This window comes from Stigmatopora nigra, chromosome 5, assembly GCF_051989575.1.
Source record: "Stigmatopora nigra isolate UIUO_SnigA chromosome 5, RoL_Snig_1.1, whole genome shotgun sequence".
Taxonomy (NCBI): domain Eukaryota; kingdom Metazoa; phylum Chordata; class Actinopteri; order Syngnathiformes; family Syngnathidae; genus Stigmatopora; species Stigmatopora nigra.
In genome coordinates this window covers 131,669-156,991 of record NC_135512.1, presented here as the reverse complement: position 1 = coordinate 156,991, position 25,323 = coordinate 131,669, and the positions used below count along the sequence as shown (strand labels likewise).

General features: G+C 55.4%; 6 protein-coding genes across 9 annotated transcripts; all 6 read left to right on the top strand.

The window, feature by feature from the left end:
- Nucleotides 1-117: 117 nt before the first annotated feature.
- Nucleotides 118-7,029, top strand: nrd1b (nardilysin b (N-arginine dibasic convertase)). 2 transcript variants are annotated; one of them, XM_077716565.1, is made up of 30 exons: nucleotides 118-222; nucleotides 858-1,019; nucleotides 1,233-1,509; nucleotides 1,636-1,717; nucleotides 1,798-1,951; nucleotides 2,027-2,100; nucleotides 2,216-2,311; nucleotides 2,392-2,514; nucleotides 2,592-2,649; nucleotides 2,720-2,793; nucleotides 2,974-3,043; nucleotides 3,112-3,189; nucleotides 3,267-3,387; nucleotides 3,574-3,687; nucleotides 3,768-3,872; nucleotides 3,954-4,077; nucleotides 4,142-4,228; nucleotides 4,294-4,413; nucleotides 4,495-4,546; nucleotides 4,623-4,773; nucleotides 4,855-4,982; nucleotides 5,125-5,287; nucleotides 5,364-5,395; nucleotides 5,464-5,602; nucleotides 5,764-5,811; nucleotides 5,941-5,993; nucleotides 6,071-6,154; nucleotides 6,239-6,446; nucleotides 6,577-6,663; nucleotides 6,768-7,029. In XM_077716565.1, the coding sequence occupies exons 2-30, from the start codon at nucleotides 865-867 to the stop codon at nucleotides 6,987-6,989; spliced, it is 3,279 nt and encodes a 1,092-aa protein (XP_077572691.1). In that variant the 5' UTR covers nucleotides 118-222; nucleotides 858-864; the 3' UTR covers nucleotides 6,990-7,029. The 2 variants fall into 2 exon arrangements, with proteins under 2 accessions (XP_077572691.1, XP_077572689.1); XM_077716563.1 differs by having other exon boundaries at nucleotides 3,768-4,077.
- A 154-nt stretch (nucleotides 7,030-7,183) lies between these two features.
- Nucleotides 7,184-9,456, top strand: LOC144196415 (uncharacterized). 2 transcript variants are annotated; one of them, XR_013326267.1, is made up of 3 exons: nucleotides 7,184-7,851; nucleotides 8,047-8,326; nucleotides 8,437-9,456. XR_013326267.1 is itself a non-coding variant. In XM_077716573.1 (2 exons), exons 1-2 carry the CDS (start codon nucleotides 7,695-7,697, stop codon nucleotides 8,262-8,264), a joined length of 375 nt encoding a protein of 124 aa, XP_077572699.1. In that variant the 5' UTR covers nucleotides 7,184-7,694; the 3' UTR covers nucleotides 8,265-8,349. The 2 variants fall into 2 exon arrangements, 1 of the variants encoding a protein (XP_077572699.1); XM_077716573.1 differs by lacking the exon at nucleotides 8,437-9,456 and having other exon boundaries at nucleotides 8,047-8,349.
- A 123-nt stretch (nucleotides 9,457-9,579) lies between these two features.
- LOC144196408 (scinderin-like) lies at nucleotides 9,580-15,370 on the top strand. 2 transcript variants are annotated; one of them, XM_077716566.1, is made up of 17 exons: nucleotides 9,580-9,730; nucleotides 11,410-11,596; nucleotides 11,680-11,834; nucleotides 11,951-12,112; nucleotides 12,447-12,596; nucleotides 12,704-12,793; nucleotides 12,871-13,003; nucleotides 13,075-13,163; nucleotides 13,234-13,449; nucleotides 13,534-13,664; nucleotides 13,829-13,919; nucleotides 14,038-14,208; nucleotides 14,347-14,524; nucleotides 14,595-14,713; nucleotides 14,810-14,887; nucleotides 14,956-15,016; nucleotides 15,091-15,370. In XM_077716566.1, the coding sequence occupies exons 2-17, from the start codon at nucleotides 11,416-11,418 to the stop codon at nucleotides 15,246-15,248; spliced, it is 2,163 nt and encodes a 720-aa protein (XP_077572692.1). In that variant the 5' UTR covers nucleotides 9,580-9,730; nucleotides 11,410-11,415; the 3' UTR covers nucleotides 15,249-15,370. The 2 variants fall into 2 exon arrangements, with proteins under 2 accessions (XP_077572692.1, XP_077572693.1); XM_077716567.1 differs by lacking the exon at nucleotides 9,580-9,730 and adding an exon at nucleotides 11,073-11,144.
- A 307-nt stretch (nucleotides 15,371-15,677) lies between these two features.
- On the top strand, nucleotides 15,678-19,262 carry LOC144196410 (retinol dehydrogenase 8). Its single transcript, XM_077716569.1, has 6 exons — nucleotides 15,678-16,000; nucleotides 16,297-16,458; nucleotides 16,785-16,964; nucleotides 17,036-17,129; nucleotides 17,211-17,394; nucleotides 18,698-19,262. The coding sequence occupies exons 1-6, from the start codon at nucleotides 15,904-15,906 to the stop codon at nucleotides 18,926-18,928; spliced, it is 948 nt and encodes a 315-aa protein (XP_077572695.1). The 5' UTR covers nucleotides 15,678-15,903; the 3' UTR covers nucleotides 18,929-19,262.
- Nucleotides 19,263-19,706: 444 nt separating this feature from the next.
- Nucleotides 19,707-21,507, top strand: dr1 (down-regulator of transcription 1). Its single transcript, XM_077716572.1, has 3 exons — nucleotides 19,707-20,409; nucleotides 20,881-21,044; nucleotides 21,134-21,507. Exons 1-3 carry the CDS (start codon nucleotides 20,190-20,192, stop codon nucleotides 21,278-21,280), a joined length of 531 nt encoding a protein of 176 aa, XP_077572698.1. The 5' UTR covers nucleotides 19,707-20,189; the 3' UTR covers nucleotides 21,281-21,507.
- Nucleotides 21,508-22,068: 561 nt separating this feature from the next.
- Nucleotides 22,069-25,323, top strand: serpinc1 (serpin peptidase inhibitor, clade C (antithrombin), member 1). The gene is made up of 8 exons (XM_077716568.1): nucleotides 22,069-22,204; nucleotides 22,842-23,208; nucleotides 23,642-23,857; nucleotides 24,005-24,142; nucleotides 24,229-24,447; nucleotides 24,513-24,687; nucleotides 24,749-24,825; nucleotides 24,890-25,323. The coding sequence occupies exons 2-8, from the start codon at nucleotides 22,843-22,845 to the stop codon at nucleotides 25,058-25,060; spliced, it is 1,362 nt and encodes a 453-aa protein (XP_077572694.1). The 5' UTR covers nucleotides 22,069-22,204; nucleotide 22,842; the 3' UTR covers nucleotides 25,061-25,323.

The window sequence follows — 25,323 nt, the reverse complement described above, 5'->3', positions numbered from 1 at the left end:
CGCAACCTACAGGACAGTAGTGATAAAGTTTTAGATAATTAATTTAAAAAAAAAAAACAGCACGGGATATGACGTCGCTTTTAACCAATCAGGCGGCGTGTCCGACGTAACATGCGTAGATAGCAGCCAATCAGGCGCTTTGTTTTGAGCGACCAATTGAGGCTCGTCGCTGCTTTGAACTCGCTGCTTGTGTCAACGCCGCTAAAGCCGCAGAAAGCTTCGGTAAGTAGCCGGCAAAGTGCCTTTTGAGTGACATTAAAGTGGACTCGTGGCCTCTTCTCCACTGCGTCTAAATGTCGGGACGCCCAGTGGTCACCGTAGCTCGAAACCCGAGTTCCGCTTGCCAGTGCGGACGGACGAGTCAAGCTAGCGGATTAGTGGAGAGATGCTAACTCTTGCCGCTCGCTTCCAAGCGTCTCTTTTCAAGTCTACTCAATCATACCAACATGTTTTAGCTCGCGTAGACCTACAAATCGTTGGATTCATTGTCCAGAGTTTTCTGCGTTGTTTTTTGGGGACATTTTGGAGTCTTGTTTTGAGGCCTCCTTTTCATAAGCGACTTTTGGTGGAGCCTTGCTGTACTCGAATATCCCAAGTGCAAGTGAACGCAACATTGTCATATTGTCAGCAATTCTGATATTTCAAAAAAAACAACAACCGCTGATTGAGCGCCTTTGACGACTTTTGACGTCCAATTCTTTGAGCTAGCAGGGTAGGCGGCAAATAATACATTTTCTGTCTCGTTATAATTTAAAAAAATAAATCAAATTGAAGAATAAATGATGATATCAAATGATTTAGGCTTTAGTAGCGTGCCTTTTAACGTCTTGGCTAACGATTTGGTCTCCTTCCACCAGGGTCGCCATGCCTCAAACCAACAAGTCCGTCGGCGCCGCTTGCGGGCCGCTGTGCGCTCCGGACAGGGGAGAGCCGCCGCCCCCCCTCGCCGCCCCGGACGACGGCGAGGAGCGGGGAGACCCTCAGATTGTCAAGTCGCCCAGCGACCACAAGAAATACAGGTGAGGGTGCATGACTTGCATCGTTCTAGGCAAGATGCTCTGATATTGTCCTGGGCCACTTCCTGTTGCTTTTGGATCAATTCCTGTTGATTCAGAGTGGTACCCGGTTTTGGTGGACCCTCATGATATCGTTGAAAATGTTAGCATGGCGCTAGCGACGGACGTCCTTCTTTTTTTGGTCAAAGGAGTCAAGGTCCTTCCCCGCCATTTCAGATTCATCCAGCTGAGCAACGGCCTCCGCGCGCTGCTGATCTCCGACTTGAGCGCCTCCGACGGCAATTTGGGCAGCGGCGAGGCCGGCCCTGACGACGACGAGGACGACGAGGACGAAGAGGAGGACGGGGGAGACCGCGGCGCGGACGAGGCCGATTCGGGCGAGGGCTCGGAGGAGGAGGAGGACGAGGACGAGAGCGAGGAAGAGCGCGACAGCGACTTTGAGGAGCTGGACGAGGACGGCGCCGGCAAAAAGAAGAAGTGCGCCGAAAAGCAGGTGTCCATCAATCCTTCTCAACTGACGTCCCCCGCCCCTACCTGCTTACCGACATGGCTGCCCTGAATTTGATTGGGAGTCATTTGCGGTGGCCAATGACGGACGGAATCCTTTGTTTTCCTTTAGGCGGCCGCCGCCCTGTGCATCGGCGTGGGCAGTTTCAGCGATCCCGAGGAACTTCCCGGCCTGGCCCACTTCCTGGAGCACAGTGAGTGGGTCCCGAGCGGTGGGTGGGGGGGGAGGAGGCTCGGGTCTTCCTCCGGCGCTGACCCCTCTCGGGCCCTCTAGTGGTGTTCATGGGCAGCCAAAAGTACCCGGCGGAAAACGGCTTTGACGCCTTCCTGAAGAAACACGGCGGCAGCGACAACGCCTCCACCGACTGCGAGCGCACCGTCTTCCAGTTCGACGTGCAGAAGAAACACTTCAGGGAGGCTTTGGACAGGTCGGGAAGGTCCCGTCGCCACCCCTGTCCTAAGATGGCGGCCGGGGAACGCCCGTTTGACCCGGCTTCTTCCAGGTGGGCCCAGTTCTTCATCTGCCCGCTGATGATCCAGGACGCGGTGGACCGAGAAGTGGAGGCGGTGGACAGTGGTGAGACCCTGGGGGGGGGGGGGGCCCATTCATTTTGGAGCCCAAAAAATGTCCAAATATCTAAATGTGTCGATTTGTGCTCTCCCTCCCTCCCTCCCTCCCTCCCGTCGCATAGAGTTCCAGCTGGCCAGACCTTCCGATTCGCACCGCAAGGAGATGCTGTTTGGCGGTCTGGCCGTACCCGGGCATCCCATGAGCAAGTTTTGCTGGGGTGCGAAACGGCCCAAAAAAGTCTCCTTCCTTCGCTTTCCTCAATAACCTCACTTTCCTCCCCCCCCCCCCCCCCGGCAGGAAACGCTCAGACCTTAAAAGACGAGCCCCGGGCCAAAGGCGTGGACACCTACCGCCGCCTGCGAGATTTCTGGACACAATTCTACTCGGCGCACTACATGACGCTGGCCGTGCAATCCAAAGGTGGGCCGCCACCTGACCCCTTTGTCCCCCTTTTCTTTCTTTTGCTTTCTTATAACCCCCCCTCCCACCCCACCCAGAAAGCCTGGACACGTTGGAACGCTGGGTCCGCGAGATCTTCATCCACGTCCCCAGCAAGTAAGAGACGCCGGTCGCCGCCGTCCCCCGAGACGCGATCTGACGGCGTCCGATGTGGTGACGGCGTTAGCGGACGACCGGCGGTGGATTTTTCGCACCTGCCCAAGCCCTTCGACACGCCCGACTTCCACAAGCTTTACCGAGGTACAAAACGGGCCGTCTGGAAGAAATTCAAGCTCGGGCTAACTTCCAAAAAATGGTTGAAGGCCATTGAGGTGTTTCCAAAGTTTCATTGTTATGGGTCAAAATTTTAATGGCTGGCGTCCATTTTGCCCAACGACTTTTCAAGCAACCTTTCACATGTCGCGTGTTTGTGTGCCGCAGTGGTTCCCGTGGGGAAGGTGCACGCTCTGACCATCAGCTGGGCTTTGCCGCCTCAAGGGAAGCACTACAGGTGGGCCCACTCGGCTAACGGGGCTAACGGGCGCTAACGAAAGCGGCTAACGGCCCTAACGGCGACAGGGTGAAGCCCCTCCACTACATTTCCTGGCTGATCGGACACGAGGGCAGCGGCAGCATCCTCTCCGTGCTGCGCAGGAAGTGAGGTGGCCGTCGTTAGCCGGCGTGGGTTTGTGGAGCGGCGCCGCCTCAGCGCTGGGCGCGTGCTCCGCCCACAGGTGCTGGGCCCTGGCGCTGTTTGGGGGCAACAGCGAGACGGGCTTCGATCAGAACACCACCTACTCCATCTTCTCCGTCACCATCAATCTCACCGAACTGGGCTTTGCCAACTTCTACCAGGTCAGAGCAAACGAGCTGTCCCTCAGCCGGGCGACCTGTCAATCGATGGTCAAGTGTCCCACCATCGATAGAAAATCACCCGTAAATCCCCCCCCCCCGAATGAAGCGACCCGTCGGTGGCCACCAAAACTAACGGGAAGTGACCTAGATGTCGGCTTGACGTCGTTTCTACGGTGGTGTGGGCAGGTGGTCCACTTGGTGTTCCAGTACCTGAAGATGCTGCAGACTCTGGGCCCTCAAGAGAGGATCTACCGGGAAATTCAGAAGATAGAAGACAACGAGTTCCTCTATCAAGAGCAGGTACGAACCATCGGATTCCTACCTATTGGGTATTTTGAGCTGTTGCTTTTGCCAATGCTAACGGCGCGTGTCCGCCTTAGACCGATCCCATCGAGTTTGTGGAGAACATCTGCGAGAACATGCAGCTCTTCCCCAAGGAGGACTTCCTGACCGGGGACCAGCTCATGTTCGAATACGAGCCCGAGGCGAGACGTCCGCCGACGTGCCGCCGCCGCCGCCGACGACGGGCGCTTGACGGCGTGCCTTTTTTTTTTTCTTCTCCTCAGGTGATCGGAGCCGCTCTGTCGTGCTTGACGCCCGAGCGAGCCAACCTACTTCTGCTCTCCCCGGAACACGAGGGCCGCTGCCAACTGCGGGAGAAATGGTTCTGCACGGCCTACAGCCGAGAAGGTCAGCCGGGACAAGGCGCCTTTTGGAACAATGGACCAACGGACCCTGTTTTTTTTTTTTTCAGAAATCCCCACAGAGTGGTCCGAACTGTGGGCGTCCGACTTTGAACTCCATCCCGACCTTCGACTTCCCGCGGAGAACAAGTTCATCGGTCAGAAGCGAAACATTTGTGATGGGTCTTTTTAAAAGGATAATAATTGTTTTCCCCGTGGACAGCTTCCGACTTCACTCTGAGGCCGTCCGACTGTCCCGACTCGGAGTTTCCCGTCAAGATCTTGGACGACGAGCACGCTTGTCTGTGGTATAAGAAGGACAACAAGTTCAAGATTCCCAAAGGTGAGAGGAACGGCGCGCTCTGGCGGACACGCCTGGTCATGACACGTCCACGTTTTCTTTTTCTTTCTTTCTTTCTTTCAGCTTATATCCGCTTCCACTTGATTTCCCCGCTGATCCAGGAAAGTCCTGAAAAGTAAGAGGAGCGAAAAGTGGGCGGACTCCTTTTCCCTTTTCCTTTTGTGACATGTCTCCCTGCCGTCGTGGTTCAGCGTGGTCCTGTTTGACCTGCTGGTGAACATCCTGGCCTACAACCTGGCCGAGCCGGCGTACGAGGCGGACGTGGCGCAGCTGGAGTACAAGCTGGTGGCCGGCGAACACGGCCTGGTCTTGCGCCTCAAGGGCTTCAACCACAAGCTGCCCGTCAGTACTCTGTGACAAAAATAGCAGGTGGGTAAAAAGCCGGCTTAAATGTCCCCCCCTTTTTTTGTCTCGGTCGGTCAGCTTCTCCTGGACCTGCTGGTGGATCACCTGGCCGGCTTCACGTCCACGCCGCAAGTCTTTGCCATGTTTTTGGAGCAGCTGAAGAAGACCTACTTCAACATCCTCATCAAACCCGACCGCCTGGGCAAGTAGGTCGACGCCGCCGCGCCCCCCCCCCCCCACCCCCTTCCCCCGGGCCACGCCTTCTTTCCTTCCGTCCCACCACGCCCCCCTTCCCCGGGCCACGCCTTCTTTCCTTCCGTCCCACCACGCCTCCCCTCCCTCCCCCAGGGACGTACGTCTGCTGATCCTGGAGCGCAGCCGCTGGTCGCTGGTGGAGAAGTACCGGGTGGCGGCCGCCGGCCCCCGGCTGCCGGACCTCCTGGCGTTCGCCGGCCGGCTCAAGGAGGAGATGTACGCCGAGGGCCTGGTGCAGGGCAACTTTGGCGGCGAGGTGGGTTCCGGGAGGCTTTTTCTCCCCGTCCGTCGCCGCCTCGACTGACGCAGCGCTCTGGTTTGTGCGCCCGCAGGAGTCCAAGGGCTTTCTGCGAGATTTGGTCCGGTGAGTTTGGACCGAGCGGGCGGTGCCGGAGCCGAGCTTTTGTGACGCCGACGATTTGTCGCCGTCAGGAAGCTGCAGTTCCGGCCGCTGTCGGCGGAGGTCCCCGTTTCCTTCCGGGTGGTGGAGCTGCCCGTGGGTCATCACCTGTGCAAGGTCAAGTCCCTCAACAAGGGCGACGCCAACTCGGAAGTCACCGTCTACTACCAGGTACGTCATTTTTTTTCTCCAGATGTCAACGTGATCGCAATCGACTGTTAGCTCCCGATGCTATTTGCCAGCTCATTTCCGTTTTTTGTCATTTAGTGGGGGGTTGTGACATTTTAGTTGGCGCAGATTTGTTTGTTTAAAGTCGTTTTTTTGTTTTCCAGTCGGGTCTGAAGAATCTACGCGAGCACGCCTTGATGGAGCTGCTGGTGGTACGTCCTTTCTTCTTTTACTACTACTTTCATAGGCACACGGGGCGCCCCCAGCGGTCAAAGGACACTAGTCCGCGCCCCGAAAGCCAAGTTCTTGTCACGGATTCACCGTGACCCTTTTCAAATCAGATGCACATGGAGGAGCCGTGCTTCAACTTCCTTCGGACCAAAGAGACGTTGGGGTGAGTCTGCCGTGTTTGCCACGTGCACGTCCGCCATTGCCGCTGACCTCCGGGCCCCTCGGGGCCCCGTCTTTTAGGTACCACGTGTACCCGACCTGCAGGAACACCTCGGGGGTCTTGGGCTTCTCGGTCACGGTGGAAACGCAGGCCAGCAAGTTCAGGTGGGGGGACGCGGCGCGCCACGCCAGAGGTCCCAGCGAGGCTCGTTGTCCTCGACGGCTTTTTTGAAACCATTGGGGGTTCAGCACGGAGTTGGTGGAGGCCAAAGTGGAGGAGTTCCTGGCGTGCTTCCACCGCGGCCTGTCGGAGCTGAGCGACGAGGCCTTCGGGACGCAGGTGACGGCGCTGGTCAAGCTCAAGGAGTGCGAGGACGCCCAACTGGGCGAGGAGGTGGACCGCAACTGGTTGGAGGTGCTCACCGGTCACTACGTCTTCCGCAGACTCCAGCTGGAGGTCAGACCTCTCTCTCTCTCTTTCCTTTTCTTTTTCCCGACACACAATGTTTGGGGGGGGTTGTGCTACACTTTGGGATCAAATCCATCACTTGTGAAAAATGTGAGGGTATTTGTGTTTTTGCTCGCAGATCGCGGCTCTGAAAGGCTTCACGCGGCAGGATCTGCTCTCGTGGTTCCAGGAGCACCGCGCCGCCGGCAGGAAGCTCAGCGTGCACGTAAGAAAGACCTTTTCAAAATCACATTTTTTGAAACATCCAAGCAAAAGTCGACCGAAATCAATTGGAGCCGGTGGCCTAAATTGCTTCCCTCCCACGCTCAGGTGGTGGGCTTCGGCGTGGAAGAGGGCGACTCGCCGGAGGGCACGGGCGTCCCGGAGTCGGCGTGCCCCCCCTCGGCGGCCTCGTCCTACGGCGAGGTCAGCTCGCTGAGCTTCCCGGAGGTGCGCTCGCCGTCGTTGAGGGACGGCGCGGTGGCGGTGGGGGACCTCCGGGCCTTCGCCGCCACCCTCCCCCTGCACCCCCACCACAAAGTCCTGAGTTAGGCTAGGGGGCGCCAATAAAAGCCCTGGAACGTCAACCAAATCGGCGGTCTCCGTCTCTTCTTCCGGCCCCCAACGGACTTTGAGATTTGCCGACATTCCGCAGACGGCGGAGGTCCCCCCGTCTGTGGTGCCGGCGTCCCGGGAAAGCGCCACACGGGCCATTTTCTGGGAGGCAAAGTCTTGTGCGTTCACGTGGTCTTTTTTTCCGTTCCGCTGGTAAATCGACCGGAAAATGGGCCAAAAATAGCCCGTTTTGCTAAAAGGGCCGTCGGGCTGTCGTTTCCATGGCTCGCCATTGGCTAAGATGGCGGGTGGGTGGGTGGTTGGGCGTGGCCCCCGTTGTTCTCAACTGGCACTTCCTGGGAAGGTTGGCCTCGGTTGGGTGACTTTTCATTCACTTCCCCTGGATATTGTGACTTTTTTGGACTTGGCATTTTTTCAAGACACCCGGGAGAGATCTCGGAGGGAGCCGCCGTCTTCGGGACTCGTTTTGGGTCAAGGCGAGAAACGGGGAATGTCCCCGGGGCCCAGCACGAGGATCCGTGGCCGGCCGTCGGGGAGGCGGAGCCGGCCGTCACCCTCGTGACGGAGCGGGACTGAGGGCCGCCTTGTCTTCCTCCTCGCGGCCCCCCCGAGGCTCGGGGCGGGGACGGCGCCACAAAAAGGACGGCGACGGCGGCGGGGGGCCCCTCACAGAAGGAGGAGATGGACGAGCTCAGCCCCCGAGAACGAGAACTCCTGAAGATCCGGCGGGACAGCGAGGGCAAGGCGGCGCAGCTGCTCAAGATGGAGAAGCTGATGCAGCAGACCAAGGACCTGATGGACAGGCGCCAGGAACCCGAGAAACTGCACGACCATTTGGGTGCGTCCCGTCCGCTAAAATGGCGCCCCGGGGGCATTTCCCTCCGAGCCCGGACGGGAGGGCGTGGTTGGTGGCGGGACCTCTCTCCAAATGGAAGTCCTCTCTGACCTAAAAGTTCCGGTTTCTTCCCGTGTGGACGGCTTTGACGGCGGCGGCGGCGGCTCCGCTCTCACTGTTGTGTTTTTGCCGGCGCAGTGGAGGACCTGGAGGAGAAGGTGCGCCTGGGCCGGCGTCAGCGGCGCAACTCGCTGCACCACACGCAGATGCTGGAGAGCCAGATGAAGACGGTGAAGGGCGAGCTGGAGGGCACGCTGGACCACCTGCAGGAGCTCCGCGACGTCCTGCGCCGCTCGCAGCGCAAGGCCGAGGAGCGCAAGGCCGCCATGGAGAAGCTGGCCGCCGGTCTCAAGTGAAACGACGACCTTCCCGGGCGGGACCGGCTTCCCGTCGGCTTTCCCCTTCTCGTCGCTCCCCCGTAATTAAAGCCGTCTTCACTCAGACGCGTGTCATTTCTGACTGCACGGGTTTTACTTTTGGATGACTGTCACATTTCTATAATAGAAGTTATTTTTCTACCGTCAACAGGAAGTGACGTGCACATGCCTAGAAAGGAACCAACCCGGAACAAGCGCAAGTTAAGCAAAATAAACGGGAAGACATTTGCCAATAACTCCAAATTGACAGGAAGTGAGCCAAGGATGCCCCAAGAGAACAGGAATAGCCTCCCACTGAACAGGAAGTGACTCCAAAGCAGGAAGTGACTCCAGATGAACAAGTCACCCAGCAAAAGGCCACATCCAATAGCACGTCCTTAGCCCCCGCGGCCATGTCCTTTGTCTGCGCCTCTATTTTTAGCGGGACGGACGAAGCAAATGGTTAGCTGGCGCGCTGGCCTACGGTCGCCGCCGCCGGGGGCGGGTCCCGGCTAAGCCGGTTACGCAAGGAGCAAGAATGCGCGCCGGTGTCGCCTCTGGTTAGCGTCGCTCCCGCTGACTCGTCGCATTTTTGCCCGTGCCGGTGGAGCGTGAACACAAGGCCCAAAATCCCCCGCTGATCCACACGCCGCCCGGCGCAAAGGAATGCCACGCATTGTGTCTCAAGATCAACGGGAAGTGAGGAAAAGCCGACGGGAAGTGACCCGCCGTGAAGTCTTTGCCCCGGAAGAGCTCTTTCAAATGAAAGCAAAAATAACACGCGTGACGGGTTGAGGTCAAGGATTAAGAAGCGGTGCACGTGTCGGGCTCGGGAGGTCAAAGGTCACGGGTCGAGGGACGTGTTAAGGGATTGTGGGGAGAGGTCAGAAGTCACGTAATCGAATTGGCCAAACCATCATCTTCAATGAGGTCATAGGTCACGGGGTCAAAGTGCCAAATGAGTAGAACGAGAATGACTAGGATAAGTTGGAAAGCAATGGCTGCCGTGGACGGCGACAGAGTTGGCTCTGAGCTCCGGCACCCCCTCCCGGTGGGACGGAACGGACGTCGGTGGACGTCGGCGGCCGTCGGCGGCATGGCCCGCCCTCTCGCCCTCCCAGCCAGCGTCCGTTTTTGACTTGAGCCCTAGCTTAGCATGCCACTGTTGATTTTTCCGGAGCACTAGCTAGCTTAGCCGCGTGCTTGCTTGCTTGCTTGCTTTTCTTTGCTTTTGTTTTGATTGGGCCTTTTTTTTTCTTCTCTCCTGCCTTTTTTTCTCCTTTTGTGCCGCACCTTGGCACGCCGCCCTCCCGCGCCGCCACGCCCGTCCGGACTCCGCCCCCTCGCCCCCGCACCCCAGGCAAGGTATAAAGCGCGGCTCCTCTGCGCCGACGCGCAGCAGACGGAAACAAAGCAGAAGGAAGGAGAAACTTTGACACGTCTGGGATCGTCCACGGCAACCACAGGTAACGCCCACCCGCGCACGTCTTTTTGGACGGGAGGTTCGGTCGAAACTTTGGAAAAAGCGGACAGCGAAAGTGCAGAAAATGAAAGAAAACACGTCCAAACTCGTGGGACGGCATTATGGAGACGAGACTTTCCATCCGTCCGAAGCGCATTCCTCCCGCTTCTAACGGCTCGGACGTCCACGTTGCGTCCGAGTCTTTGGAATTGGACAAAAGAGAAAAGAGAAAGGAGAATCCATGACATCACCATAAACTCCATTGGAGAGGCCAATCCACCTGAAGTGGAGGCCGGACGGCTTTCCGTCCGTCAAAATGAAATCCAAGCGTAGCTGTCTTATTGGGGAGCGCGTGGGCCGCCATTGACGGCCATTGACGTCCAATCTGTGGTGCTCCGTGGCAGACTGGCAGGCAAAAGGCTTCATAACTCCGGTGGGTGGGGCACAGGTGCTACAAGTCCGGGCACTTGGAAAAACCGCAAACACACCCAAGCGGCAAAAAAACAAATAGATAAGTTCATTAAAGACGTCACGGGGGAAAAAGTTGTCATTTTTAGACCAAACCAATTGAAACATTGTCCATTTTTGGACTAGGACGACATTTTGTGCCTATTTCTTTCCTGTCAAATCATGTTTTTTTGGTTATTTGTGTCTTTTGGGCGTGCCTCGTTGCCAATGTGGTGTCTTCAAAAAGAAAAAGAAAAGAAAAGACGATACTGTTGTCAATGAGTCGACGCTTGTCAGCTGTCGTTACCCGAGGCGCTCCTTTTCCGGAGCTCAAATTTCGTCAAAGTTCACAAAGGACAGCGGCCACTTTGCCAAAGGGAGTCGACCTTTACAAATGAGGACAAGATAGGATTTTGTACGTCTGGGCTAGCTCCATCTGGTGGTGAAGAAGCGAACGACACACCCGCTCCAGTTGCGCTTGATCTTGGCGTGTCTGCCGTTGTGGAGGCTCGGGCGTATCGCTTCCCGTTGATGTTTGCTCGCTTGGCTCACTTCCTGTTGCGGGAGTAGACAATTTGCCTCACTCGTTATGGATTTTGCGGGCATTTCTGGGTCACTTCCTCTTTATTTTGGGGCATTTACAGGTCACTTCCTGTTGATTTTTGCTCCGGGTCACTTCCTTCAATTTTTTTATTGACTTTGCTGGCATTTCTGGGTGACATTTTAGAGGATTCCAAGAATGAAAGATCATTTCTCGTAGGCTCCTTCCTGTCTGCCCGTGACGGACGTTAGGCACTCGTTAGGCACTCGTTAGGCACTCGTTGGGCGTCACCTGTGGTCGCCGTATTGACCAATCGGCTTCGTCCGGACAGGTGCCGCTCGTTTTGTCGTAGGCTGTTAGTTTCTTTTTTTTTTCTGTGGGGGGGGGAAGGGGGAGACACTTCTGCCGTTGCCTCTCTTTTGGTCTCACGGTAATGTTTTGGAGGGGGAGGGGTGCGCTCATATGCCACCACCTGCAATTCATTCATTTATTCTGCTTTCATCTCTTCATTCCTGCTATTTCATTCATTTCTTTCATCTTTTTATTCCGAGAAGTTTGAATTGTTTGGATGTTGAAATGTTGTCCTGCTAGTGTATCTTTAACTTTCTTTTCTGGCTGACTTTCAGTTCGTTGAATAAGAAAACCTTTTCATATCCAACCGACACTTAAAAATGATGTTGTGTGATTGTGTTCAGGTGAAAATGAGCACTCAGAAAGCTTTTGAGAGCGCGGGCAAGCGCGCCGGTCTGCAGATCTGGCGCGTGGAGAAGTTGGAGTTGGTCGAGGTCCCTCAAGAAATGCACGGCAGCTTCTACATGGGAGACTCCTACATCGTCCTGCACAGCGGCCCCAGGCCGTCTTACGACGTGCACACCTGGATCGGTGAGGCGTCGGCTCGCCCTTCCCCACGGACGCCTCGGTTTCGAGCCCGCCGTCCTCCCTCCCTCCCTCACTCCCTCCTTCAGGCTCGCAGACGTCGCAGGACGAGAAAGTGGCGGCCACCATTTTGATGACGCAGCTGGACGACTCCTTGGGCGGCGCCGCCAAGCAGTTTACCGAGCACCAGGACCGAGAATCGCTGACTTTTCTGGGCTACTTCAAGCACGGCGTCAAGTACCAGGTGAGCCACCAGCCGTTCCGGCGCTAGCTAATGGTGCTAATGGCGCTAATGGCGCTAACGGCGCTAACGGCGCTAACGGCGCTAACTGCGGTAACGGCGCCTCCTCGCTCTTTCAGAAAGGAGGCGTGGCTTCCGGATTCCGAACGGTGGTGACCAACGAGAGCGACGTCCGACGTCTGCTGCGGGTCAAAGGTCGGCGACAGGTGCGCGCCACGGAAGTGGACCTGACCTGGGACAGCTTCAACAAAGGAGACTGCTTCATCATCGATTTGGGAAAGGTCAGAAAATGATGACAATGACGGCACGAGTGGGGGGAAAAAAAAAAAAACTACCAAGATGGCCTCTGGGTGGCCATTTTGGTAGGGGCAACATTCCCATCAAAGTCAATGTGTAGACATTTCCAAAATGCATATTTCTCAAGCCAATTTTGGAAAAAAAAGGCGGCCCATGAAGTAAGACCATTTCCCTCCCCAAATATGCACTGTCACGCCGCATTTGATATGATGTGGCGACCATGTTGGAGGAGGCAAAATAGCTGGAACGGGCGCCTCATTCACGGGCCTTTTTGAATTGATTTTATTTTTTGTCATGTGATTTTTTTTTTTTTAATAGGACATCTACCACTGGTCGGGTAGCGAGAGCAACCGCTACGAGCGGCTGAAGGCCACCCAGCTGGCGGTGGACGTCCGCGACAACGAGCGCAGGGGCCGGGCGCAGCTCCACCTCATCGACGAGGGTCAGGAGCCCGAACAAGTCGTCAAGGTGACGTGCCTTTCTGGAGGGAGGGGCCTTCGTATGCTGCATTTCTTGAGGTCATTTCCTGTTGATTTGGGCTTCTTTTTGTTTTGTCTTCTCTGTTCCGCCGTCAGGTTCTGGGAGGAGACAAGCCCGATCTGCCGGCCGGAAGTCCCGACGTGGCCCCGGCGCAAAGCGGCAAGAGTCCGGCGTCCCTCCACAAGGTGAGCCCGCTTTTGCGGGGAGGAGAAAAGTGGCCGACTCCCGCCGACTCCCGCCGACGCCACCCACCCACCCGCAGGTGTCGGACGCTTCGGGCAAGATGGCGCTGACGCTGGTGGCCAAGAAGAACCCCTTCAAGCAGGACATGCTCTCCCGCAAGGACTGCTTCATCCTGGACAACGGGCAGGATCACAAGATCTTCTTCTGGAAAGGTACCGGGACCCACTTTGTCTTTTTGTCACGTGGACATTGTTAGGTCATCCTAACTCCGCCCACCCGCCAGGTAGCGAAGCCAACGGCAACGAGCGCAAGGCCGCCCTGACCTTTGTGGATCAGTTCATCAAGGAGAAGAATTACTCGGACAAGTGTCAGGTGAGTCCTTGACCCCGCCGGCCGCCGGCGCCGCCCTTTGACCCCCCCCCCCCCCGGCCTTTTTTGGCAGGTGCAAGTGCTGCCGCAGGGGGCGGAGAGCACCCTCTTCAAGGACTTCTTTGAGAACTGGCTGGACAAGGACGAGAGCACGGGGCCGTCCCAGGCGTACGTGGCGGGCAACGTGGCCCGCGTGGAGCAGATCCCCTTCGACGCCTCGGCCCTCCACGCCAACGGCGCCATGGCGGCGCAGCACGCCATGGCAGACGACGGCTCGGGCAAAGTGCAGGTGGCGTGGCCGGCGGAGCGTACCTTGAAATAGTCTCACTTTGCCGTTTAATTTGGCGCCGTTTTTTTTTTCCCCCCGGTTCAGGTGTGGCGCGTGGAGGGCGGCGCTCGCGTCCCCGTGGACGCGGCCACCCACGGCCAGTTCTTTGGCGGCGACTGCTACGTGCTCCTCTACACGTACAACAGCGGCGGGGAAAAGCACATCATCTACATCTGGTGAGTCACCAGCCGTCCAATCGTCCAATCGGTTCTCCCCAAAAAAGGCCCGTCGCTCGATTGGAAAATCCAAAATATAAGATAATATGTTCTGGATATAGACGTGTTACATACAAATATGTTCTGGGAGTGGGCTTAAAAGAAGGAAACTCTGCCCCCTACAGGCAAGGAAACAAGTGCTCCAAGGACGAGCTGGGTGCTTCGGCCATCTTGGCCGTGGCCCTGGATGACTCCATGGGGGGCGTGGCCACTCAGGTAGGTCCTACTATTTATGTCAATCCCATAAAAGTGGCTAAAACCGTGCCTACCTACCTAACCATCCACCCACCCAAAATCCCACCTACCCAATCTACCCACTTACTTTCCGGAACAGGTGCGCGTGACTCAGGGCCAGGAACCCCCCCACCTGCTGAGCTTGTTTGGGGGCAAGCCCCTGGTGGTCCACCTGGGCGGGACCTCCCGCAAGGACGGCGACAGCCAGCCGGCCGCCACCCGCCTCTACCACATCCGGCAGAGCTCCACCATGGCCACTCGCGCCGTGGAGGTGAGCCCGCCATAAAAAAAGTCTTTTCTTTGCCCCCGCCAAGATGGCCGCTCCGAGGCAACGTCCCCATCAAAGTGGAGGCAATCCCCGGAATTGAGCCCTCCCCGACCCGACCGTCTCTTGGTCTTTCTCTTTCAGGTGACGGCGGACGCGGCGTCCCTCAACTCCAACGACGCCTTCGTGCTCAAGTCGGCCAATGGCCCGCTGGTGTGGAAGGGGCGGGGGGCCACGCCCCAAGAGATGGCCGCCGCCAAGCACGTGGTGGCCGTCCTGGGCGGCGGCTCCCACACCGAGGTGGCCGAGACCAAGGAACCAGGTGGGCGGCGCCAAATGGCCTTGCGGCCGTGTTCAATGTTGACCTCCGGCCTTTGGCTCTCCGCCGCCAGAGAGCTTCTGGAAGGCGCTGGGCGGGAAGAAGAGCTACCAGACTTCGCAGGTTCTGCGCACGGCCAAGGTGTGGCAACCCCGTCTCTTCGGATGCTCCAACGCCAGCGGACGCTTGATCGTGAGGATGCCGCCGCCCGTCTCGGGGACGGAGATTTGGGCTGGCCCCTTTCCCGGAGGCCGAGGCCACCTTCTTTTTTTTTTTTCCCCCTCCCAGGCCGAAGAGGTCCCCGGAGAACTAGACCAGCTGGACCTGGAGACGGACGATGTCATGATTCTGGACACTTGCCTCCAGGTGAGAAGGTTTGTGTCCGAATCCAGCGGAGCCCGGCTCACTCGACGTGGTTTATCCGTTCCGCGCAGATCTTCATTTGGGTGGGAAAGGACGCCAACCAAACGGAGAAAAGTGGAGCGGCCGGCATCGGTGAGTCCGCCGCCGGTCCGAGTGTCGCTGGCGCCGCAGTTGGCTTCAACTTTTTCCACGTGGGCCTCTTTCAGCCGAGGACTATTTGAAGTCGGACCCCTCGGGCCGCCACGGCACCCCCGTGTCCACGGTCAGGCAGGGCCAGGAGCCGCTCTCCTTCACCGGATGGTTCCAGGCCTGGGACGCCACCTTGTGGGACAAAGACCTGATGGGCGTGGTCGGCGCACGCTAGTCGCGTGGAGCTAGCCCCCGTCAACTTCTGACGCGTATAGTCGGGTGGGCGGAGCCACGGATCCACATATCACCAGCGGTGTATGGTCAAAGTCAAAGTCAATAAACTGGGCAACTTACAAACTCTTTGTCTGTCATTCGCCTGTAAATGTCCTATCATCAAGAGGGTTATAAAAAAACAACTAAAAGTACACTAAAAGACACTAGACTAAAAGACACTAGAAAAACCCAAAATGTACAGCTTGTGACACTTACTGTCCCAAAGCAACACAGTGTCACCTGATCAACAACAACAAAAGTACAGGAAGTGACACGCTAAAAAAACATATTCCCAGTCAAAGCAGATTGGATGTCTAGCTCCCTCAAAGGTGGCCAATGAGTTTAGGGAAAGACTTTTCTGTCACTTTTGCTGGTGGCTGTAAGTGGTTGGGGCTAACTAGTTAGCCTCCTGTTGTGTGGAATCTTTCTTGTTTTTTACTTTTCCCTTTGTTTGCGAGCAAACGACTTTAGGCTCTCTCGATAAACATCCCAACAGGTGTGGCGTGTGTGTGTCTTTGCCGGCCGCGCGTCACTGCTGACCAGCGTTTTTGGACGGATTAAGCCCCGGGATTTAAGAGGGGCGCTAGTCCGTTAGCACCCATCCGCCGGTGGACAAGATGGCTCAAAAGGTGGTCCTCATCACGGGCTGTTCCTCCGGCATCGGCCTGGCGCTGGCCGCGCGCATCGCCAAGGATGACAAGAAGAGATTTATGGGTAAAAAAACAAACAAAATGGAACCTTGACTTTTTGGAAAACATTGTCAGAACCAAACGGGATCAGGTCATACGGCGCTGCATGGTCACAGTGAGGCACAGCGGCTGAAAAACAAAAGCTTTCTTTTAACGGAAATGTTGGATTTGTTGAAGTTTTTTTCTTTCAATGTTAAAGGAAAATATCGTCATAGGATTTTTTTTTGCCTGCCGCTTGGACCGGGGGGTTCGTTGGCCCCTCTCGGTCCAGAAACGGAGCACTCTGTGACCTTTGACCCCCCCCCCCCCCCCCCTCTTCAGTGTACGCCACCATGAGGAACGTGAGCAAAGGCCAGGCGCTGGTGGAGGCGGCGGGTCGCGCCCTGGGCCGCACGCTGGAGATCAAGCAGCTGGACGTGTGCGACGAGGCGTCCATCAAGGCGTGCGTGGACGGCCTGCCCGAACGCCGGGTGGACATCCTCAGTGAGTCCAAATGGAGACGACTCCACTCTAACACTTGTTTGGACTCACTTCCTGTTGATACGTGTGTCACATTTCCTGTGCCGTCTGGGGATTTTACATTGATTGATCACTTTTATTTTGGGGGGAGTTCCCAGCTCACTTGCCATGTCATGTTTCTTTCGGTGAGGGTTTTGGCAAACGGATTGAAATGTCACTAGTAGTCGTCCAATACATTTGAAGTGGGAGAGGGGGGCAGCCATTGAACCCTTTCAATGGCCGCCAGCCCCACTCGAAACAGGTCGTGAGCGCGCCCCGGTCGGTTGGCTATTTTTGTCATTTTTGGTCAGTCAGCAACGCCGGCATGGGCCTGATCGGGCCCATCGAGTGTCAATCGGTGGACGAGATGAAGACGGTGATGGACACCAACTTCTTCGGCCTGGTCAGGCTGCTGAAGGAAGTCCTTCCCGACATGAAGCGGCGCAAGAGGGGTCACATCGTGGTCATCAGCAGCGTGATGGGCATCCAAGGTACGGGCTTCCCGGGGCCCGGCCCCTCTTGCCTCTTTAAAACGGAGCCCACCTCCAAACGCGTCCCCCAGGGATCCTCTTCAACGACGTCTACGCCGCCTCCAAGTTTGCCGTGGAGGGATTCTGCGAGAGTTTGGCCGTGCAAGCCCTGAGGTTCAAGCTCAAGTAAGTGGTGGCGGTGGCTAGCCCGGTGGTGTCCCATTTTGACTCCCGTCCATCCGTCCGTCCGTCCGTCCTCTTCTTCAGCATCAGCCTGATCGAACCGGGCCCGGTCATCACCGAGTTTGAGCGCAAGGTTTACGAGGAGGCCCTGAAAACGGACCTGAGTAACGCCGACGCGGTGACGGCGGACATGTTCACCGACATTTACTTGAAGAACTACAAGCAGATCTTCGAGACCCTGGGACAGACGGCCGACGACGTGGCCGAGGTGGGTGTCTCCCCGAAAAAAAATGTGACTCCAAGAGCATCTCTGGTAGAAACCTTCTAATGCATAGTACACTTGAAACACGACGGGGCTCGTTGGCCTGCAAGAGAAGCATCTGACGCCGATCCACCCATTGACTAGTACGTATTGCACAAACTTTCCTCTTTATGAAAAGTTACATTTTGTGCAATCGTTTGAAATGAAAGCCTAGTCTTATGGGATGCTAGGCCTTTATATCAAAGCCAAAGCCTTTATTGTCATCATACACCGCTGCGTATCATGACATGGGTGAAATATCATTCAACAAAGCTGCTCTTAAATGAGTCCAAATGGTCACAAGTGTGTGCTATCACGGCCAACGTTTTCAATAGGTTTAAAAAAAAAAAGTCTTGAATTGGCTCTTGACAGTTTCTAGCAGGCAAAGGCACGTACATGGGTGAAAAAGTTGAATGGACGGGGGTTGGGCCACTTTGAGAGGGGAGGGAAGGAGACACTTTTGCTCTGCAGCGACCGAGCTGACTGACAAACTTGAGGGGAGCGGGGGTTGGGCTGAAATGAGCACCACCTGAAGCCAATCCACTGATTGCACTGGCAGGACACACAGTATTGCGGAAAGCGTTCCTCTTTAGAAATTGAAACCAAATGAATATGGGGTGCTTTTTTTACAACTTTTGTACAGGATTTTTTAAAATAGTTTTCTGTCAAACCCATCTCAATTGACCCAATGTTGGCTCGATTTGGGGTGGGCAAAGCTTTTGGCCTCGGATGGACGCTGCACTTGCAGCTTTTTCTTCTAAGCCCATCCGGCGCAGATACTACATGTCTTCAAAGTTGAATTTAACGGGGGTTGGGCCAACGTGGGTGGAGGGTGGGGGCCGCTTTTCCTTCCAACCCAGGGTGGGGAGCACCTTTGGGTTGGAGTCATCCAGCAGCGAGCCAGCTGACAAACTTGAAGGTTGGGGGCGGGGGTTGGTTGGGGGCGGGGGTTGGGTGCGGGGGTTGGGGGCGGGGGTTGGGCTGCGACAAGCACCACCTGAAGCCAATCCACTGATTGCACTTGCGGGACACTTTGGAAAGCTTTCCTCTTTAGAGATCGGAACCAAAGCACCCCCGCCCCCATTACGGTGTTTTGTGAAACAGTTTGGCCAGCCCTCTTAAATGAACCGACGGTCTCGTGCGACGCTACGTCTCGGTACGTCCAACGCTGGAATTTCATCGCGACTTCTCCGAGGGACTCCGGGAGCACCTCCGGTGGTCTGGGTCGGTGTCCGTGATCTGACCGGCGCTTTGGGTCTCTCCCCTTTAGCACACGCTGAAGATCATGACGTCGGACAACCCGCCGTTCCGCCACCAGACCAACACGCTGTACACGCCCATGACCACGCTGAAGTACGCCGACCCCAACGGCGACCTCCCCATCGACACCTTCTACAAGATGGTGTTCGAGCACGACAAGATCTTCAACGCCAGCCTCAACTTCCTCAAGATGCTGCGTTGGAGGAGCCGACGCAGCTTCACGCTTGACCAGAGTAGCTGAGGGGGTTGCGTTTGGCCACGCCCACAGACGCTCTGGCGGTCTTCCGTGCGGTCGGTCACTTGAACGTAGGAACACTAGAGGACGCTTGTGTGCGCTTAGTTTTGTTTTCGACATTCCAAACTACTATTTCACGACTAAGTATTGGTGGAAATTAGAAAGTACATACATCAAAATAGACGTCATTATTTTAAAAAAAATACTGTTTTTTTTTGCCATGTCGCATTAACGTGTGAGCTATTTTGGCAACAAGCTAAGGATTAGATGTGATTATGTATTTCCACTAATCTGCAATGCATATGTCAAGCCTGTCATAGAGAGATGTTGTTCTGGAATTAGTGTTAAAGACTAAGATAATTGAAAAAAATGTGATTTGTCTTGTGTTTTCCGTAAATGAAAACTATGACACCATACGCCGTGTTGGTCATTTCCTGGGCATTTTAGAGCACGTCAAGGGTTTTTCCTGTTAAATTTGGGGCATTGAGGGATGACTTCTTGAAAATTCCGATGACATTTTTGGGATTCCTTTCCGGACACCTTCGATCCCTTCTCTGTTCATTTGTACCCATATTCTACATTGAAGATACACATTTGCGCTTCGCCAAATGCCAACAAAGTCCATATAAACGCCTGTCGACATTTATTGTTTTAAAGTTGACTTTTGCTTTTTTGTAGCTTCTCCGCCTTCTGCTCGAGCTCGACACGAGTCCTTTTACTATTTTTTTTACATGACGGACACGTGGGACGACAAAGAAATGAAAACAAGTCGCGACATTTCTTTTATTTTTAAAGCGACACGACGTCCGGTTTCATGGCAACGTCATATCCGCACGAATGTCGGCTAACGTTGTCGCGGATATATTTTTAACCAAGCTAATGGTAGATTCTTCCGTTCTTTACACGCGTTTCGTGTAAGCGTCAACTTATATGACTCACAAGTGACACTTTTTACATCCATTTTGGGTGCCTGTTTTGAAACTTTGCTCGCGAACGAGCTATTTCTTTGTTAGCCCGCTTTTAGCCGAACTTAGCTTAGCTTTAGCCATGCTGTTGTTAACACGGCCGCTAAACCGCTTACTTTTCATCTAAAGGCTCGCTTTTTCCCCTCCCGCGAGTCATTTTATAGAGAAATTTAGGGCTTCGATGCGGGGAGAAGTTTCGCTAGCTTTTGCGGTTTCAGCTTAGCCGCTGGATAGCGGGCGTTTACTTTTTAGGACTCTTTTTTTGTTGTGGTGGTTTGTGTTATTTTGGTCTTTTTGACGTCATGGCTTCGTCATCCGGTAACGACGACGACCTGACCATCCCGCGCGCCGCCATTAATAAGATGATTAAGGAGACGTTGCCCAATGTGCGAGTGGCCAACGATGCGCGCGAGCTGGTGGTCAACTGCTGCACGGAGTTCATCCATCTCATCTCCTCGGAAGCCAACGAGGTCTGCAACAAGTCGGACAAGAAGACCATCTCGCCCGAGCACGTCATCAACGGTGAGGAAAAAGGTTTTGCGTCCTTATTTGATGACGTCGCCGTCCCGCAATTCTTTCGCCTCTAGACAAACTACTAGGCTTTGTGGTAGCCAGACGCATGAATAGTCGTGGGCGTTCAATTCATTTAGCATTTCCAAAGGAACTGGACGTCTTGCGCTATTGATGGCACGGAAAGACTTTAAAAAAGGGGTTTAGTGCCTCTCAGTTGAAACGAATTGGACGATCTCTTGTTGTCCGTGGCAGCCAATCAGTTACTTTTAGCTACCCTTCTTGATGGCATTGGCTCTCTTTCGCTATCATTTGGAACATTCTGGAGTCTCTGAGTACATTTTGGATCATTTCATGTTGCTTTTGAGGCATTGTTTAACCATCACTGTGTGTCCAGTTTGGGTCACTTCCAATTGAAGGTGGTGACTGACTTTGCATTCTGGGGAATTCTGGCTCATATTTATCTATCCAATTTTCCAAAAGCTCTGGAGAGCCTGGGCTTCGCGTCCTACATCGCCGAGGTGAAGGACGTCCTGCAGGAATGCAAGACGGTGGCCCTGAAGAGGAGGAAGGCCAGCTCGCGCCTGGAGAACTTGGGCATCCCCGAGGAGGAGCTTCTCCGTCAGCAGCAGGAGCTCTTTGCCAAGGTACGCCGACCCTCGGCCGCTTCGGAATGGCCCGCCGCCGCATACGCCGCCGCATACGCCGGGCTAACGTTGGAACGACTGGACGACAGGCGCGGCAACAGCAGGCGGAACTGGCCCAGCAGGAATGGCTGCAGATGCAGCAAGCGGCGCAGCAAGCACAAATGGCGGCGGCGGCGGCCGTTTCGGGCGCCGCCCAGCAGGCCGGTTCGTCTCAGGACGAGGACGACGACATGTGACGGCCGCCGTTGCCCGAGTGACTTTATTTTTGGGGACTTTGTTTTGTCTTTCTCTCTCTCTTTCTCTGAAAAAAACACGACTGACGGGCATGGGCCAGGACGGGCGGACGGACGGACGGGCTGGCCCGGCCCCCCGATGGTGGCGCTTTGGCTTGACTTGTTCATTCCACCAAACTGAGCAATAAATTGACTCCTTTTTTCCTTGTTTTGTACAAATTTGCCACTCACATTTTGCTTGATTTTTTTTTTTTTTTTAGCTTCCTGGACACTTTTCACCTATTCCAACTGGTTACAAATATAGGGAAGACCGTTTGTCATTACTTTAGATTTTTTAAGAAGCTTCTTACCTACAGTTTTTGTCCAAGTCGATTAGTCAACACAGAAGTGATCATCCATTTTTGGGTGGAAATGTACAGTTCCACCAAAAACAGGTAAAAGCATTTTCAACAAATCCATTCATTCCTATTGACACAGCCACCAAATGATCAGTATTTTTCCAAAAATACTTGGTATCAGATTGGCTATGTAATAAATAATTTGCACCTGCCAAAAAGGTCACTCGCCCAAAATGTTGTATACTCCAAAAAGTCACCCCGAGAATATTATTTCATTCAGCCAAAAAGTGAACTTTCAAAATAAAATGTTATTGCCAAAATATTTGAGTGAGCAAAAGACTTGCACAAAATTGAGCGAACATGTAAAAATGGTTATTTGTAAATAAGCAAACCATATTCGTCTCGTTTTGCATTGTTTGTTAGCATTAAGATGGACGAATGGAGTTGATTTTCGCCAATGCTACAATGTGTGCCAGTTTGCAATTGCACCATCTGCTGTACACATACGCCACTGCAGCTTCAAAGGTCAATGTTGGGACACCGCGGGGCAGCGACCTCCCGTGCATAAACAACGACTTCATCTGCTCAGGTAGGAAGGCCTACTTTTTCTTCTGCTCCGCTAATGAAAATCAACCTATAATATTTTCACCGTCGATTCGGACAAGCATACCTAGTTTAGGAACTCCCATTGTCATTGACGGTGTTAGATGTGCATCTTATTTTGAATGGGGAATGGCTCGTGATCGGTTCGTATTGGAATTGGACGTTTATTGACGTCAGTGGAAGCGAACGAGTCAAGTGCGTCCGAATCCTATGATTAAGTCCAAGTATTCATCGATTATTTATGCCGTTAATTGTTTTCTTCAACTAGCGTCAGTGTTATTGGTGCGAGTTGAAGGATTCTTTTGTGACCGCTTGAGGTCGCCATTTACTCCCTTTCTTGACCATTGCTACAAAGTGTCCCGCAAAATCAATTTGATCTGGCGTAACCTGAATCATAGTAGTATTAGTTCACCACTCATTTGCTGTATTATGTTATTGAAGTATGTTATTTGACATATTTTTATGCGTTTCATCATTTCTTCAGTAAAATACTTCCATTTTGTTTCCATTTGATAGGAAGATTTCCACCTTGTAACTTGTATTGATTTCCCAATTGGCATCGATATCGCCCCCCCCCCCCCCCCCCCCCCGCCTGTCATGCCTTTTGATTGTTCCCTCCACAGGATGGGCTCCTCCCATTGGCTGTTCCTGCTGGGCATCTTTTGGCTGTGGCGCGGCTCCGCCCCCGAGGACCCATGCGGCGTCGGGGCCAAGGAGGTGGCGCTGGAGCCCCGCTGCGTCTACCGCCTCCCGCGGGGCCACGCCCAGCCGAACTCCACGGACGCCCAGCCGCCGCCGCCGCCCTCCACCAACCCGCGTGTCTGGGAGCTGTCGGCGGCCAACGCGCGCTTCGCGCTGGCGCTCTACCGGCAGGTGTCGCGGGGCCGGAAGGCCGGCGCCAACGTCTTCCTGTCCCCCCTCGGCGTGTCGGCCGCCTTCTCCATGACCAAGCTGGGAGCCTGCGGGAGCACCCTGGAGGAAATCATGAAGGTAGTGGCGCTTAGCCGTTAGCCTTAGCGCCTAGCCTTAGCGCCTTGCCTTAGCGCCTAGCCTTAGCGCCTAGCCTTAGCGCCTAGCCTTAGCGCCTAGCCTTAGCGCCTAGCCTTAGCGCCTAGCCTTAGCGCCTAGCCTTAGCGCCTAGCCTTAGCGCCTAGCCTTAGCACCTAGCCTTAGCGCCTAGCCTTAGCGCCTAGCCTTAGCGCCTAGCCTTAGCCGTTAGCCTTAGCGCCTAGCCTTAGCGCCTAGCCTTAGCGCCTAGCCTTAGCGCCTAGCCTTAGCGCCTAGCCTTAGCGCCTAGCCTTAGCGCCTAGCCTTAGCGCCTAGCCTTAGCGCCTAGCCTTAGCGCCTAGCCTTAGCGCCTAGCTTTACCGCCCGTGGGCCGGCGGGGTCCCGTCCGTCCCGCCGGCGGGGTCTGCGTTGGCAGGTGTTTGAGTTTGATTCGGTGACGGAGAGGACCTCGGATCAAGTTCACTTTTACTTTGCCAAGCTGCTGTGTCGCCTGTACAGGAAGAAGGACCCCAGCACGCAGCTGGTGCTGGCCAATCGCCTCTTTGGCCACCACCAGCTGCGCTTCAACGCCACCTACCAGAACATCAGCCGCCGGGTCTACGGCGCCCACGTGATGTCGCTGGACTTTCGGGTAAGTCCCGTCGCCGCCTTGACTCGCCTTCGTCCAAATCTGGCCAGGCGGGAGCTTTGCCCCCACCAAGATGGCCGCCGGGCAGCAGGTTTTTTTTTGTTGTCGTCTTGCCGCCGCTCCCCCGTGATCGGTCGCCGTGCGCCCCAGGGCCGGCCGGAGGCGGCGCGCGCCGCCATCAACGCGTGGGTGGCCAACGAGACCGGCGACAAGATCCGGGACGCCTTGCCCGCCGGTTCCATCGGCGCGGACACCGTCCTGGTCCTGGTTAACACCATCTACTTCAAGGTAGCCTTTGGAAATCAGCCAAAAATGCTCCATTTTTGACAATTTGACAGATTTTTATGTATTTATTTTTTTATTTTGGCCTTTAGGGGTTTTGGCAGAACCCGTTCCAAGAGGACGACGCCTACGAGGCCCCCTTCCGCCTGGACGGCGGCCGATCGTGTCCCGTCACCATGATGTTCCAGGAGAACACCTTCCGCTACGCCCGTCTGCCGGAGGAGCGCCTCCAGCTGTTGGAGATGGAGTACCGCGGCCGCGACGCCGCCATGACGCTCCTGCTGCCCGAAGCCGGCCGCTCCCTGGCGCAGGTAGGTGGGGGCCCGCTTGGGTGGGGGGGGAGTCACAGGGCCCTAACGTGAGCTGCTCGCCACAGGTGGAGGCGGAGCTGACCCCGGCGGCCCTGGCGGCGTGGTCGCGGCGCATGACGGAGACCCGCGTGTCGGTCAACCTGCCGCGTTTCCGCCTGGAGGAGAGCCTCGGCCTGAAGGAGGCGCTCCAGAGCATGGGGCTGCGGAGAATTTTCAGCCCGCAAAACGCCAGCTTGCCAGGTGAGGGCGCCAACGTTGACCAACAAATGACAACAAATGGTGAAAGCAAACGTTTGCGCAGGGCTCCTCGCCGCCGACGACGACCACGACCACGCCGGCGTCTTCATCAGCGACGCCTACCACAAAGCCTTCCTGGAGGTTGGTGTACCTACCGGCACCCCGTTTTCCCGCCGCCCGTGACGCCCGCGGCGCTCGCCGACAGGTGACGGAGTCCGGCAGCGAGGCCTCGGCCTCCACCGGCGCGGTGGCGGCGGGGAGATCCCTGGGGCTGGACGCGGCCGTCTTTGCCGCCGATCGGCCCTTCTTGTTGCTGATCCGCGAGACGGCGCTCAACGCCATCGTCTTTGTGGGACGCGTGGCCAGGCCTTGCTGACCGGCGGAGGAGGGGGGGGGGGCTGCGAAATGAAGGAAGGAAGGCATTTTAACTTGGTTCATTCTGAAGGCCGGAGCAAAATGGTGGCGTTAATCAACTCTTTGGACATATTTGGAGGCTGAACCCATTTTTTGGGAACCTTTTACTGGCAAATTTCTCACTCTTCCCCTTTTTCAAATAAAAAAACAATCATTTAAAATGGGCGATATTTTAATGGATTTATCACGTGCACGTTTTAACATTCTAGGGTATTCTTAAAAGTA

What these genes read in the sequence shown, in the direction of transcription:
- nrd1b (XM_077716563.1), top strand. Translation starts at nt 865, where the DNA reads ATGCCTCAAACCAACAAGTCCGTCGGCGCCGCTTGCGGGCCGCTGTGC. An exon ending in CCTCAAGGGAAGCACTACAG is followed by an intron (nt 3,044 to 3,111) that starts GTGGGCCCACTC and finishes TAACGGCGACAG; the next exon opens with GGTGAAGCCCCTCCACTACA. An exon ending in AGGGCAACTTTGGCGGCGAG is followed by an intron (nt 5,288 to 5,363) that starts GTGGGTTCCGGG and finishes GTGCGCCCGCAG; the next exon opens with GAGTCCAAGGGCTTTCTGCG.
- LOC144196415 (XM_077716573.1), top strand. Translation starts at nt 7,695, where the DNA reads ATGGACGAGCTCAGCCCCCGAGAACGAGAACTCCTGAAGATCCGGCGG. An exon ending in GAAACTGCACGACCATTTGG is followed by an intron (nt 7,852 to 8,046) that starts GTGCGTCCCGTC and finishes TTGCCGGCGCAG; the next exon opens with TGGAGGACCTGGAGGAGAAG.
- LOC144196408 (XM_077716566.1), top strand. Translation starts at nt 11,416, where the DNA reads ATGAGCACTCAGAAAGCTTTTGAGAGCGCGGGCAAGCGCGCCGGTCTG. An exon ending in AGCACGGCGTCAAGTACCAG is followed by an intron (nt 11,835 to 11,950) that starts GTGAGCCACCAG and finishes TCGCTCTTTCAG; the next exon opens with AAAGGAGGCGTGGCTTCCGG. An exon ending in AGCCCGAACAAGTCGTCAAG is followed by an intron (nt 12,597 to 12,703) that starts GTGACGTGCCTT and finishes TTCCGCCGTCAG; the next exon opens with GTTCTGGGAGGAGACAAGCC.
- LOC144196410 (XM_077716569.1), top strand. Translation starts at nt 15,904, where the DNA reads ATGGCTCAAAAGGTGGTCCTCATCACGGGCTGTTCCTCCGGCATCGGC. An exon ending in CAGCGTGATGGGCATCCAAG is followed by an intron (nt 16,965 to 17,035) that starts GTACGGGCTTCC and finishes CGCGTCCCCCAG; the next exon opens with GGATCCTCTTCAACGACGTC. An exon ending in GCCCTGAGGTTCAAGCTCAA is followed by an intron (nt 17,130 to 17,210) that starts GTAAGTGGTGGC and finishes CCTCTTCTTCAG; the next exon opens with CATCAGCCTGATCGAACCGG.
- dr1 (XM_077716572.1), top strand. Translation starts at nt 20,190, where the DNA reads ATGGCTTCGTCATCCGGTAACGACGACGACCTGACCATCCCGCGCGCC. An exon ending in GCCCGAGCACGTCATCAACG is followed by an intron (nt 20,410 to 20,880) that starts GTGAGGAAAAAG and finishes ATTTTCCAAAAG; the next exon opens with CTCTGGAGAGCCTGGGCTTC. An exon ending in AGCAGGAGCTCTTTGCCAAG is followed by an intron (nt 21,045 to 21,133) that starts GTACGCCGACCC and finishes ACTGGACGACAG; the next exon opens with GCGCGGCAACAGCAGGCGGA.
- serpinc1 (XM_077716568.1), top strand. Translation starts at nt 22,843, where the DNA reads ATGGGCTCCTCCCATTGGCTGTTCCTGCTGGGCATCTTTTGGCTGTGG. An exon ending in CCGGCCGCTCCCTGGCGCAG is followed by an intron (nt 24,448 to 24,512) that starts GTAGGTGGGGGC and finishes TGCTCGCCACAG; the next exon opens with GTGGAGGCGGAGCTGACCCC. An exon ending in GCAAAACGCCAGCTTGCCAG is followed by an intron (nt 24,688 to 24,748) that starts GTGAGGGCGCCA and finishes ACGTTTGCGCAG; the next exon opens with GGCTCCTCGCCGCCGACGAC.